Source organism: Mesitornis unicolor, unplaced genomic scaffold (assembly GCF_000695765.1).
Source record: "Mesitornis unicolor isolate BGI_N332 unplaced genomic scaffold, ASM69576v1 scaffold53686, whole genome shotgun sequence".
In the NCBI taxonomy this organism is placed as follows: domain Eukaryota; kingdom Metazoa; phylum Chordata; class Aves; order Mesitornithiformes; family Mesitornithidae; genus Mesitornis; species Mesitornis unicolor.
In genome coordinates, this window is record NW_010191415.1 from 1 (window position 1) to 15,132 (window position 15,132).

The 15,132-nt window shown below is 34.8% G+C and overlaps 1 protein-coding gene across 2 annotated transcripts in view; it reads left to right on the plus strand.

Annotated features, from left to right (window-relative positions):
* Positions 1-3,394: 3,394 nt before the first annotated feature.
* The window catches only part of SYT14 (synaptotagmin XIV), a 56,663-nt gene continuing 44,925 nt past the window's right edge, over positions 3,395-15,132 (plus strand). The window contains exons 1-2 of one of the 2 annotated variants that reach the window (XM_010186716.1): positions 3,395-3,554; positions 9,954-10,172. In XM_010186716.1, the coding sequence (XP_010185018.1) occupies positions 3,443-3,554; positions 9,954-10,172 (331 nt within the window). In that variant the 5' untranslated portion in view covers positions 3,395-3,442. The remainder of the gene's footprint in view (positions 3,555-9,953; positions 10,173-15,132) is intronic. The other variant, XM_010186717.1, reaches the window with a different exon arrangement.

The following is a 15,132-nucleotide window of genomic DNA, read 5'->3' on the forward strand; positions in this document are numbered from 1 at the left end:
TTAAAAGATCAAACGTGAAATACTTGAAAGTGCACTTTTCTCTGATGATGTTGTCCTCTTAGAAGGAAACATCCACTTGGCCCAATCTCTGCTCTCACTTGAGTCAGGATCAGTGATTAAAAGAAAACTGAATGTTGTTCCGATAGCCCTAGACATTCTCAGTTCTCCCTGTGCAGTCTTGGGAGAGGAGGGAGCGTGCCTACTGCCAGCAGGACCTTGGAAGATTTAATCTGTTAAACTAGGAGGTAAAAAAATGAATATACACAAACTGAGACTTTTGCCAAATCTCAGAGCTTTTCCATATTTCAGAAGATTCCATGAAAATGGTGAGTGGATGCCTGACCAATGGTAAATGAACACCTGACACATGCCGGATTTTACTTGCTCTAAAGCAGGGAACACTATGGTTTTTAAAAAAAATAAATTTGCCATCAATGTAGTGGGAATTTTTTTTCTTCAGCTTATTCTTGGTCATGGCTTAAGGCTGTTTTTGTCGTTTGGTTGAGTTTTTTTAAAATTTAAAACCAAACAAAAACCCTTCAGTGTAAGGCAGAGTTTCCATAAACTTGAACTATAACAAGTGATTTTAGTTAAATTATGAGCAACTCCAAACAGACTTCTGACGGGAATATCAGGTAATCTTAGGAGAATGTGCACCCAAGTTCTTTTGTGAACAAAGGGAATTTTTTTCTATTTATTTATGATAATGAAAAATATGTAAAAGAAAGTTTTAGCTTCCTTTCCTCTCTGATCTAGAGTAGGATTCCACTTTTCTCACCTTGTTGGTCTGCTTGATGCAGCAGGACTGATGGGGAACTCTGTAACTCTGAGTCTTTGTATTTCTGTTGTAATATCTGAAATTGAAAATATCACATGCTTCCTCCTCCCTGTTCCGCTAATTGCTTTATTCTGGCCCTATTAAGCAGTTATACTGTGTTCTTATATTTCTTGTTCTTTCTTGGACTTTAGTGAGTTGGATGGTGAAGGTAAGATTTGGAATTTTTCCAAATATTTCTAGCTTTGCCTTCAGTTCTTCAGAAGACATGGTTCCCAACTTAACTCAGTTGAGAGTTGCTTCTTTTTATGATCTAATAGAACAAGAAAAAAAATTACTCAAGTTTGATATTGACTAAATAGAGATTCTAGTCTAATTAGGGTTTCAGCTTCGTCCTTTTGGGACTTCTTTGGTTGCCATTCTGGTAGTCCATTAGTAATTTTGATAGGATGAGTGGTTTGAAGTTATTGGCAGGTTCCTTTTCATGTGGAAATGTTCAGGGTTCTAGGCATGATATTATGTGATCTCTTCTAGTCAGGGGTAAAAAGTGAAGCAAAAATAATTTTCATGGTTTCAGATAGGTCTGGATGTCTAGCTTAAAAATAGAAACACATATCTGACCAATTCCATTTAGATGGTGGAAGGTGCGCTTCTTTTGATCTTTCTTGTCTGTTTTTTAAATGCAGCTGTGTTTTTTAAATGCAGCTTAAGAACAACACCACAAACACAAATGTTCCCTGTCATCCTGCAAAACAAACTGAGGCGGCTGTGTAACTGTGTGTGTTTCTCAGTCAGCACCTTTATATAGATGTATGAGTCCAGATTTACAAAAGGCATATGTAGACTCGGAAAATAATTTAATTTGGAAAGCTCCTGTGAAAGTAACGTGCAGTTCAGTCCCCTGCTCAAAGCAGGGCTACCATTGAATTTGGATTCTGTAACTGATCTAGGCAATTTGTTCCGGTGATTAACCTCTCTTATTCTGGAATTTTTTTCCTTCATCTCCAACTGGAATTTTCCTTGTTGCTACTTTGGACTGTTGCCTCTTGTCCTTTTGTATTGCATCTCTGAGATTGTAGAGTATGTTGCCAATTTTTCTTTAATCCCACTCCTTTTTACATAGTGAAATGTGTTGCCACACACCTTTATACTCCTAAAGTGAAGTGTCAAGATCTTGGCAAACAAATCTGATAAATCTTCATAAATCTTTCGTTAATATAAAAAAAATCAACCCCCAGGAATGAGATTTATGGTAGTAAATAGAGGAACGCTTAGCAAAAACAGCAGGAAGAAGGGGATATGTGAAATCCTAGCTTTCGTCCAGAGGAATGCAGCCATGTTCAATCCTGAAAAATGCAATTCTGTGCTGAGGCCACAAAAATACTTTAAGTATTAAGGTGTCCGTTACCTTACCTCAGGGTCTTATTCTCCCTCTTTAGAATGCAGTTTTGAGACATAACTTGATATAAGAGGCTGTAATGTTTATTAATTGATCAGCACATTACTAATAAACCATTTAATAGATTAGATAACTAATAAACAAACCACTGTAAATCACAATTCTGTAACACTTTACACTGTTGTTAATTGCATGCAATTCTTGAGTTCTACCACTTTTTTCTTATAAATTAACCCAAATATGAATGAATTATAGTTCCATAACTCTTCACTTTAACCTCCCACACTACTTAGTAACAAATTTGCAATTCTGTCACCCTTTAACTTCTCACATCAAGTCTTTCAGATGTAGTTCCAGTGGAGAGTCCAGTGGGTTGCCCAAGGGGCTTCCCTCTGACATCCTGGCAGCCTTGATTAATGAAGCTGGTCAGCTTCTTTATCGTCTGTGGGCATCTGCACTCCTGTCAAAAAATCTGCCCTTTTCTTGTTCTTGAGCTGCCTTTGTAACTTGTTAATTATTTCTTACATTTCTAGATCCTCTTTTTTGCTGCCCTTCTATGTCGTTTTTTTCTCTGCCCAGTCTTCTTTCAAACAAACAAGCTGCCCCTTAATTACTCTTTTCCCATTGGTCCAATTTGCTACATCCATTCCCAGATTTCCTATTTCTAAAACTATTTCCTAGGTAATCTTGGCCTTAAATGGTATTACTGACGCTGTTACTGAAGGCAAGATGAGCCAGGAGCTGAGCATAATGAGGCTGGCAGATGCAATGGCCTTACCAGCAATGGCTCGATCCCTCCTCAGCAGCACTATCTCAGAGCTGGCCCGGAGTCCAGGTAGCCAAACCTCCAATGCCTTCCAGGAAGGGAGGATGCTCTTAGCTCCCTTCCAATGCTTACTTGCTCGCTCTCAGATGTTCCATGGCATCTGCTGATAATCTCTCCAATTTCAGCAGACACCCTGTCTTCCTGTGGGTCCTTTTGCTCACAAAGTCACTCCTCCCTTAGATTAGGACTGGATACTTTTCTGTTCTTTGTAAAGATGGTTAAACATTAACTCAAATTCAAATGGTGTTTGGTTTTTTAATATGTATCTTGCATATATATTTGGAACTTTAGTAGTCTCTGTTAATGATCAATTCTGATAAATATTATAATTAATATGAGTTCAACTTTTATGAGACTTTTTAAAACCTGTTTCTTTCTGTTTCTTTTAGTATCTCCTGAAGCAATTGGATTCCTGTCTGCTGTCGGGGTGTTCATTGTTCTCATGTTGCTACTTTTCCTATATATTAATAAGAAGATGTGCTTTGAAAATGTTAGTGGTTTCCCAGATCTTGATTCAGGATACACTACAAGAAAGAATTCACAAGACAAACTTTGTAAGTATTCGTTATACAGTGTACTAAACTTAATTATAAGAACACACATTTTTACAAGGATGTGTAGAGATGCACAAATAGTCACTTGGCTCAAGTGATGAAAACATACCATGTTGACTTTTCTTGTGACTGTGCAGTATGAGGAAAGGAAAAAACCTTTGTATTCACAAGCCACAGAAGTTCAACAGCTATATAAGCTAAGAGTTGACATTTACTTATAGGAAAATATTTCTCTCGCACTATGAGAATACTCTTGAATGTATTTTAAACTTTCTGTAATTTTGCATAATTAAATCTTCTCAAGTAAATTTGTGAATGAGATTATTGGGTTTTCACTCAGCCTGTTAAAATCTTTCAGCAACCTTTTGGAGAAAGTCTTGCATTTACTCACCTGGAAAATAGTTTTAGAGAAGTAAAACATTAGAAACTAAAGATATCTCTAACAAGTTATTGTTATACTTTTTTAATAGAATGAGGTCTTTAAGGATAATGTGAAATGAAAAAAAATAGACCTTGAAAAAGACATTAAGGGTTGGTGAAATAACCCCTTTCTGCTTTTGTGGTGTGGAAGTTGAATGGGCTTTGTTACCTGACTTCAGAGGAAGAGAGAGGCACCAGAGAACAGAATGGGAAATTTGAGAAGTTTTCTTCCCTTCTATCTCTTTAAAAGGTGCAGCTAAATTTTTTATTTTCAATTTTCTTGAATACAGAAAATGTTCCCCCCCCCCAGAAATAAAGTCTGTCATCTTAACTTTTTTTTGTTATAAAACAAGTCTTCATGTTCCAAAATATCTTACCTTATGTAAAAGGCAACAAATATGTTGGGGTGAAGAAGTCTCCAGGATGTGTGTTTTTGTGCAGCTATTATGTTAAAAGCTTGTTTTAGTGTGACAATGATGGAAGGACATAATTTAAATGTCTCACAACTTCTTCTTTGCAGGTTAGAATAAAAAAAAAATCATATTTCCACCTCAACAGTTTTCTTATTTTTGAAAGTAATGAATTTTATTATGGCTAGTTGATGCTGCAGTTGATGAAAGACTATGGTTTTGCTAGTTGATTGTGGCTTCATTTCAAGATATTTACTTAGCTACTGTCTTATTATTTTCAATGCATATTGAACAGAAAGAGCCAAGCTTCAACTTCTTCTGGTAAAATGTATTGAGTTTGAGATAGCAAAAGCAAATCGCTCTGAAATTGAACTTGAAGAAATGGAGTTGATCCATTCGTGAAACAGAGGACCTTTCGGTATTAGAAGTTGTTGCTGAATAGGTTGGACAGATGGCATTTTTCAGGAACCTCCACCAAAATCTGAGCCTTCCCTCTGTGTCTTCTCTGGTGGACACACTTAGCAATGCTGTGGATGATCTGACCAGTGTTGTTGAAGAAGTCAGCTACAGTGTAGCTGATTCAGTAACGGAACAAGTAACAAGCATGATAAATGGCCTTCGTAGGGAAGATGAAAGCTCTAAAGCACAGAATGACAAACCTGTGCAAGGGCGAGAGGAACATACATCACCTTTATCTCAGTCCCAGGAAATTAATATGCAAGCTAAGAGAGGTATTGCAGAACATAAAGAGACTCATTATTCTAAGTCATTAGATGTTGTAAACAAATATACAAGTCAAGATGGAGAATCTTACCATGTTGTGGACAAAACGCAGTGCCAGTTAAAAGGCAGAAATAGTAATAATCATTTAAGTGATGCAGAAGTACCTCAGGATTTGAAGAATGTAGGAGGACCTTTTAAAAGGGAAGCAGTAGGCGGAAATGAGTGTTTTGTAAATGATAAGTTCTTGAAGGATAGTAACCTGAAAAGCAGTAAATTTACAATGGAGCAGTCTATTGAGGAACAAGATAATTACCAACGTGCAGTATCAGATAATTCTAAGAATCACTTACATAGAAAAATCAAACCGTTGTCACCTGGAGTTGATTTTAAAGATTCTGAAGAAGTGCACAGTATGAATGTTCCCCAAGATTTAGAAACAAAACTTGTTGAAGTACGGAAGCAAAAATTATCAGACTCCAGCTTGAAGAAGGCGCGCAATGACCATCCCAATTGCCTTAATGATGTAACAGAAAAGAAATCTGAAGCCTTTTTTGACAGAAAAGGAAAATCTGTATCAAAGGATGAAGACAATGTGTCAACTACAATTACAAAAGCGGGTAAAAAGAAAAACTCAAAGAAATCAGAGAGAACGGTGTGTAATAAGAAGACAGCAGGAAAAGGTGAGAAGTCAGTCAGCAAACTGCATTCTCCAGCCTTTCCTGAAACTTATGATACTTCTTACTTTCTTCACCTAATTTACATATTTAATAATAGTGTTTCCTGTGGATGCAAGTAGGTCTGTGTTGTCAGTTCTTCATTCTCTTAATTATGTTGATATTTCTTGGAAGTTAATTACCTTTTAAAGTGTTACTTAAAGGAACTGATTAATCAATGCCTTTCCTATGTTCTAACTTTTCTTCTTCTGTATTCAGTTTTTCTTACCTTCTCTGCACTGCCTTGTGTGGTTGCTGTTGAAAACTATGAATTCATTAATACTGGAAATCAACACTTGTTCTGTGAAAGTTGTTTTATTTTGTGTATTTTAAAAGCATTGCATAAAATGTGATAAGGTTATGAAGAAAAAAAAAGGTTCTGTTACATTTACATTATAGTAGATCTTCAGAATGTGTTTTTGGGATATGTAAGGTAATCATTTCAAGACACAGAACTCGATGTGGCAAATAAGTTAATTTTAGGTATAGAAAGAACTGAATAAGACTTGTCTTAAAGAAAGTTGCAGTCTTACAAAGAAGATTTATGTATTGTTGATATGGATGTTGTGTGTGCTGTTTTCTACATCACGTTTTAAACAATACCACTATGGAATTGCAATAATAGTTTGAGTAAGAAGTAAAACCGTACATTTTTACACAATTGTTTTTCAGGCTGTGTAGTGAATTTTTAGAAAACAACACAGGCTTTTCTGGAGATGCTGCTTCTGTAGAGAAATGAATAATTTCATAATAGAATTTTTTTTTCTTCGATGTGAGTGGTTTCCCTTATTTGAAAATTTCAGTTATTTATTTTGTTGGTGGTTTTTTTTTGTTTTGTTTTGTTTTTACTTTGATTTAGGTAGTGGTTTCTGTGTTTGCATGATAAACTATGATCTTATCTGTTATTAATTTAATACAAGATTTGTAAAGTATATTTTCTTATTAAAAATGGCGTTTATGTCCCATAATAAGCAAATGAGTAGCTTTCAGTAAGTTAATAATTGCATATGATCTGTGTTAGTCAAATAAAGGAAAGTTTTAAATAAGAACATGAACTTTCTTAGGCAAGTTTCCAACTAAGATAAAAAAATCAAAAGAGAAGTGGCAAGAAGAGGCATAAAACCCTGAGGATTTTATTTAATGTACAGAAGCTATTTTCTCCAAAGAAACTGAAACAGATTTGTATTGCTGATTTTAAAAATGTTTGCATGGATAGCTTGTATTTTAATTCTAATGAGGTTTTAAAAGTCGTCTGAAGAGGTCCTGTTTCATGATTTTTGATAATCGTGTACATCCTCATTCTTTTTCTTTTATGTTAGGAAGTGGAGAAAAAAAAATACCTGGTACGACTGAAAAGTTCTGGATGCTTACAAATGTCAATGTATTATTAGAGGCATAACTTGCAGCATTTCTTTCAAGCATGTTGCTACCATGTTTCATACCATTTGATTCTTTATACTTTATGCAGGCTGATTACTGAACATAATTTCATGTTTGTGAGTATGTTTCTTGTAATGATAAATGATGCATCTAATAGTGACGTCTGGCACGATATATTATTCCTGGTATGCCCTGCTGTAATTATAGTTGTGGAAATCTGTAGAAGTTTCCTAGGTGGCCAGTTTTGCAATTTTTTTCTCTGTGTACCAGCACAAGAGGCTCCTTTTTCTGATCAACCTCTTGCAGTGAATCGTCTAGCCAGAATATATCCTACTTAGTCTGATATTTTCAGTAAGTGATCAGTGAAATTGGTCTTGCTTTATAGACATCCATACAATGTGAAGAACCAGAGCAGTCAGATCTGAATTAAAACTGTTAGCCTAGATTTGAAAGGTCTAGTTGCTCATTAGCAGTCTTTTAAGGCACCAGTTTCCTATAAATACTAAATTACAATTATGTACATATTGAATGTAGACCTGGTGGCACCATCTGCAGCTAAGGTTTTCTGACATGTTCCATTTCAAGACCTTCTTTTCAGTTGCTTATAACTGTGTGCCAAATTTGAAATATTTGGGATTAAATTTGGCATGCTTTCTGTCTGAGATTTTTTTTGTGTGTGTTGTTTTATTTTGTTTATGCTATAGTTAAAAACCTTTAGCTGTTTCCAGAAATAGAGTATGGGAAAACATGCTGGATATCTGTGCAAAAAATAAGTAGATTTCACATCCGCTTCACTGAGATGCTTTGTCACCTTTGTATACTGGAGTATATACTTGAAACATGGGAGAGCACTTTTCCCATGTCAGAGATGCCCATGTTCTTCTATTTAAAAACATGTAAGCTTAACCAAATTGTGGATCTTTGCAAGCTTTGCCTTTGGAAAAGGCATAGTAAACACTTCTTATAATTTGCTTGTTAAATTCACTGACCATCTCATTTGCACTCATATGCTTCATTATAAGGGTTGAAGAAAAGGGCAGGTCTTATCCTTCTTTTGATACTTAAAATTACTGAAGGACACTGGAAGTTTGAACAAAATAATTGAAAATAAACATGACTTACATGAGCACAGAAATTTCCTTAACAAATGTGATATGGTGCAAGTGGTAGACTGAGATTTCAAGTAGGATGAGTGACAGGTATGGAGAGAACTGATAACATATTATATGAAGGTGAGAGACTAAGGCTACATGAGTGCAAGTGAGGAGAATTTAGGATTGAAGAGACAAAAATAATAAAGAGGAATTCTCCATGAGAGCCCAAAACTGGGTGCTTGGAGCAGGAACCTCGAGTATGGAGCTGGGAAACAGAAACTTAGGATAAGTTTCTACTCGTAGAATTGTAACTTTGCAAAAGATATCTTACTTAAACTTGCAGCATAGGCTTTTCTATATGAGTACCAGGGTGAAACAGACCTCTTGGAAGTGATTTTACTCATCTACTCTAGAGGCTTACCTAAAAGCAGGAAGGAAGGACCTCTGTAGTAGGAAGAGGCACACTCTTGACTGTTTTACAGAGGCCTAGATGGCTGGCATAGCTTGAGTTTCTTTATTTTTAAATGGCTGAATTTTGGGTAAGCTGAATGCCTCATTTAGTTAGAATGCCCAGGCAGAGATGTAAGACTGGGTGGAAATGAAGACAGAGACTAAAGAGAGTGGAAATGCAGAACTAGAGCTAGGACAGGGACAGGAAGGAGGGCGTAAAAGCAGGGAGCGGAGAAGCGGTTGAGTGTGGCTGGATAGCATGTTAGACAGTATTTCCTTGTAGAGAAACAGCATTCTAGGTATCTTAGAGCTCTGCCGGTAGTGGAAGTCCATTGGCAAATCATATAGCCTTTACATGAACCTCTGCATGTTAAATTTGGACAAAAATCATTCGAGGTTTGGAAAAGGGCCAGGAAGCTTTCCTTTTACAGAAATAAAAATGGAGCTGAATCTTTGACTTGTGGAAGGAATTTGTGCTGTAGTTGGAAAAGCTGGCCACAGGAGTGGGCATTATAGAAGAACTGGTATAAAAGAATTGAGTAGAAAGTTCTGTCTGTGCAGTTTTGTGTTACCAGATGTCTGCAATGAGAATGTGCATTAATTTCATTTATTGAACAAGGTGCTGTTTATTGTAAGTTGAATAACATTGTGCATGCGAACGTCTTTCACTAGCATTTTCCCGCTTGTTATCGTGAGTTTAAGCACTACTGACACAAATATCCTAAGACGATTTTTTGTAGGCTTCTCTTTGTAAATCAGTTTCATTTCTACATTATACTGCATGCTCACAGCAGAAATCAGCTGGGAATGTAGGATCAGGATCTTCCTTTTGTTATGTCAGGTATCCAAATGTAATATTGCAGCAGTGTTGGATTTACTTTACATACATAATTTTGAGCATTTTCCTACTTAATGAAGGGCTTCAAGAACTTCAGTGTGTGCTACCTTACATAATTGGCTCCCTTTTCTGTTGAATAAATTTTACTCTTTTTTTTTTTTGGCTTAATGATCTCTCAGATTTTGCAAAAACTAAAAATAGCTCTCACCAATTACAAAAATTGCATAATACTTACGACAAGACGATATTTTTAAAATATTACAGAAATTTTAATTGAAATACCTTAAATATCTTCAATGATAACCTCTTATGGTTATTTTCTTGTATTCTATTTTGAGCTGTAGTCGATTTGCTTTATTTTATTCAAACAGACAACTCTTATATGAGTAAAGACCAGCATGGTTCATCATCTGAGAGTGAAGATGAAGCACTGGGTAAATATCATGAGGCCTTGTCTAGAACCCAGAGTTCCAGGCTGCCAGTGGTGGATGGCAGACAGCAAAAAAACTATATGTGGGAAACCAGACAAAAATATAGTCCCCTGTCTGCAGAATATGATGGATACAGTAGTGAAGCCTCAATAGATGAAGGTAAGAGTGATTTAAAAGCGTTCCTTTTATTCCAGATTTCAGAATTGTGTTCTGGATAAGTAAGTTTTAGATGAGGACAGCTTGACTTGCAAATAGTCAATGTCTGCAAGAAATATCCAGATATCTTTTGTATTTATGCATGCTCCAAAATAATTGGCACAGACTTGTTCGCACTCTTTCAAAAATGGAATAATATCTTGTTATATTAAGTTTCATACAATTTTATCTAATTACTAATTTTTTGAGAGTTGGGGGGTTTAAACTCTCTTGATTTAGGAAGGAAATATGGCAACTCTTGATGAATTCTGTGGTGTTATAAATACAAAGACCACCTGTTCTACATAACAGCAAGTAAATGAAATTGGTAACTGGTTATGGTGCATATGGTCATTGCGGTGTGCATTACTGGAATGTTCTCTTCTTTTGAAATCACAGGAGGAAATTCTTAGGAAGATTAGATTAATGTAAACTTTCCTTGGAGTTAAAAGTTGGATGTAAACAATGGATGCTTTCTTTTGTGGTATATATTTGTTGATTTTAAGCAAGGCTGACAGCCTGACCTAGAGGCTGGGTGTTCTACTGTCAATATTTTGTCAATATGCTTTTTGTGCTTCATCAGCTGCATGTGAAAACTGTATCTACAGCCATTTTCTAGCTCGAGAAGTAAACTTTGACTGAAGTTACTTCAAAGTCAAACTAATACCAATATTGTACTATAGTAAGATATTTGTTGGTCTTCCTTTAATATGTTAAAATGTAAGGATTTTTTAGAGATTTATATTTTCTAGTAAAAAAGTGGATACATGTAATTATCAGTCTGTATTTAAATGTTCTATACTGTCCAAAAGTGTTTGAAAAAAGTTAAACATTCTACTATGTGATGTAATTAAATTATATAAAAGTCTGCCACTGAAATGTGAAATTAGTGCATACTCATTCATTATTCCAAGTTAAGACACAAAGGACATGAAAACTGTAGTTGAAGTAAGTTGTGGAGTAAGAGGACTGTTTTGTGAATTGTTTTGGGTGTCAGAATTTTCGGTTCTTTCCCTTGCTGTTAAAGGTAGGAAGGCCGGTAGTCTGAGTTCCAGCAAATAGGGAAGGAGATGCAGAGATGAGGTCTGGAAGTAGGAACCGATCCTTGGACACTGTGGTGGAGAATGACAAAGAAGAGGGATAGTGAAAGTATTGTGTTTGGGTTTTTTATATCTACTGAGATCTATGAACACTGTTGGGGAAAGGAATATGAAAGATAAGATGCTAATTTTTTGTATGGCTTGTGTCACTGTTGGGAAAGAATGGTGATTTATATTAACAGGAGATGAAAAATTCAGTAGTATTTATTAGCAAATAATACCAGACACAAATTATACAAGTTGACTACTTTCAGATAGTGAGAATGATGTATTTGTCTCTTTTAAAAATATTGAGGCCACTTGTTGAAATAACCATGGAATGATTCCTGTTGGAAGGAACATGTGACATTCCTCTTTCTATTTCACATTTGTTCAGATTTTTTACCCTACCTGGCTATCATTTCAGTGAAAAGTTCTCAGTTCATCAGAGCTTTTTAGTTTGGCTCTGCAAGACTTAAGCTCCAAAGGCATTGTACTAGCCTATATGCAGTTGGCGTTGTTTTTGTTGGTGTTGTTTGTTTGGGTTTTTGTTGGGGTTTTTTGTGTGGTTTTTTGTTTTGTTTTGTTTTTGTTTAAATCTTCCTTATCATCCTCTCTGATCATAAAAATTCATAGTCACTGACTTTCATCCTCTTCTGGGGAGTGAGAACTCCAGTCTGGAAAACTGTAGCATGGTTAAAATTTAAGACAAAAGAACACTGTTGGCAGGTCCAGGTATTGCATCAGGAAAGTTGTTTTTTCTTCTATCGCTAAAGAGATTTCTCACCAGCTGCTATTACTTCTCAATGCTCTTTCCACTCAGGAAACTGGCTGGATGTAAAACCCATTTATAGATACACACATAGTCATTCTAAAATTAATATTCAAATTGCAATTTGTATTACTGAATTTATTTTATTATTATGAAAGATCATTCAGGGTTTGGAAAAAAAATAAAGCCAAAACCATCAAAACATTCTAACTTAGAAAATTGTAAATTTTTAACCACATACTTCTACTTGCAAAAAGCTTTAATACTGTCAGTATTTTGCTTTTGGTGCTGCTTGTGAAAGCATTCTTCCTACATTTTACAAGGAGTGGAAAATCACCGATGTTATTTATGTGATAGCCTGCAATCATTCTACAGTTTCTTCAAAATGCTTGCAAATTAGAGTGATGATTTTGTCTCATTTTTGTATTACACTAATCTCAACAAAATTATGTTCAATAATATTAAGAAGAGTTTTGTGGTATTGGACATGGAAACAGATTAACAGCCCAGTATTTTTAACTTTTTCAGTGACCTGAAGGTGGCACACTGGAATAATTAGTGTTAGTACTTTTTATATTCTTCCTAAATTATTTCAAACATAAAAGAATCTTTGTGCAATGATAAAAATGTGGTTGAATAGAGGAAAAGACAGAATGTGCCTCATTATGTTATGATCATTACAGAGGGAAAGCTGCCCAACATACAACTTTGATGAAAAGAGAAAGTGAAGCCTAATGAAGAAAGCCTGCAGTCAAAAATAAATGAGAGACTGGCTATCGCTGCCAACAGTTCATGTGTGTTAAGAGAAACAGTTCACTGAGCAGATGAGGTTAAAAATCTCAGATTCCAAGTGGAGAACATCAATATTCTAGATGTTTCAGTGCAATTTTTAAAAAATAAAAGATTTACTGTTTTGTAAACTTGCAAAATATATCTATAGAAAACTTGATGCCATGAGTCTTGAAATTTTTCATTAAATAGTTGGTTTTTATGACTGCCGAATTATTTTATAAGAAGTGTAAAGACAAATGATAGAAACATTTCTTGATTCCTTGTAGTGAAGGGGGGAGCAAGCAGTGTGTTCCTGTGTACTTTATTTAATATGAGAAACAATTGTCAATATATTTGACCTGGTGTGCTTCTGTTTCTTCTTATGTACTTTATAATTTCTACTTCTAAGACATAAACATTTCAGCTGCACTTCCAGCTTAAGGCACTAATCAGTCCAGACATTGAGCAGGACTTGATAGTGTTACAGTGAAGTGATGAGAGGAGATAATTCGTTTTTGTCTTATCTGTGTTTCCCCCCTGCTTGTTGCTAGTAAATCAGCCTCTGATGATATAATTAAAAATTCCATCAGAGGTTAAGTAACATGAGCAATGAAAATGGTATTTAATTTTGGGAAAATTCTGTGTTATTTTCTCTTCAGCAGTTAATCTCTGTCACGTGTTTTGTCTTGCAACAGTGTGCTGTGTGTTTTCAAAAGAGTCAATAAACAGCTTTACTAGTAGCTGTTTACTCTTAACTTTAATCTTCACTTTTAAAATTTGTTTGTTTAGACAATCCCTAACGTTCTGTGATTCTGTGTGATTCTGTGATGTCTGCACTTAACAATGCACACAAAAAAAATTTACAATGAGACAAAAATATAACCTGTTAGCTTTGCTTGCAATGATAAAAACATGTATAATATTAATATATTTGCATTACTAAGGCCATCAAGATGTCTGATGATATTATTTTAAGGTTCACTTATAATCAATTACATAATTAGTTTATTACGTCTATTTTCTGGCTGCATGGCTCTAAAAATGTTTTATTCTGACAGCTGAAAATGTGTGGCATGTTTTCACATCATTCTTTTCTCCTCTAGATGGCCATATTAATCCTTCTTTTCGGTGTGTATGTGTGTGTGTGTATATATATGTATATTTATACATATAACTGACATGGGATTTTGTGTAATGTTTTTAATAGTTAAATGAAAAAAGCAAGATATTTTGTGGGTTTTGTTGGTGTATTTTGATGATGGAATATTCTAGTAGTACTTTAGTTCAGTGTCTGTAATTTAGGTTTTTACATTTTGATTCACAAATATCTGCTTATGACTAGTGTCTGATCCACTTGATATATTTGTATAGTGCTTAGGATGCGTGTAGGTTTTGATGAGTTTTAATTTATATTTTAAATTTTTAAAAAAGTTAATATTGTGCTTAGATGCAAGTATTTCTACAGACTCCAAGTCATTGTAAATATGTAACTTCTGCAGTGAGCAGAAGTGGACAGGCTTAATTCCAGGGTATCTCTACAAGAAAATCTAGTTCATTAGAAAATCAAGATGATGACAGATGTCATGATCAAAAGTAAAGTGGCACAGAATGATGAAGTAAATGGTACAGATGGCACAGTAAACTGGTACAGAAGATATTTTTACACCCGAAATTTCCAACTCTTGCACAAGTTACTCAAAACTGTTATTCTCAGAAAAGAAAGAAACCTGTATAACTACAGTATTTCCTGATACTTATGTGTGAACTTAACCCAGCCTCTGTGCTTAGGCCCAAAATTCTAGGGTTGGCTCAAAGTTTGAAATCTTATTTTTGCCAATAATACTCTCTGTATTCTTTCTCATGTTACCCTACAAAGTATGAGTACTTACTGAAGTGATCTTTTCTCCTTTTCTCTGATCCATATCCTGATATAATTTCCCTTTCATTTTTTATAATGTGCATCCTACTTTTTGTATTATTCCCTGGCATTTCAAATGCTCTTATTATCCTGTTGAATATGTAGTAATTGCCTTTATGTGCTCCAATTATTTATAATGGAAGAGAGGATTAATATAGGCTAGGATATTACTTATCTATTTCAGAAAATAAAGAACAAAAATAGGGAAAAAAACTTACACAAAGCAAAAGTAACACCATAAGATATTTGCAAATTTTAAATATAAAATTGGCATTATTCTTTGTACTTTGATACGAATATGTTTTACTATTTATATTGGTCGTGTTCTTAAATGGACTGTACTTTCTTAATAACTTCAATTTAAAAAAAGCTTCCTGAACTTTA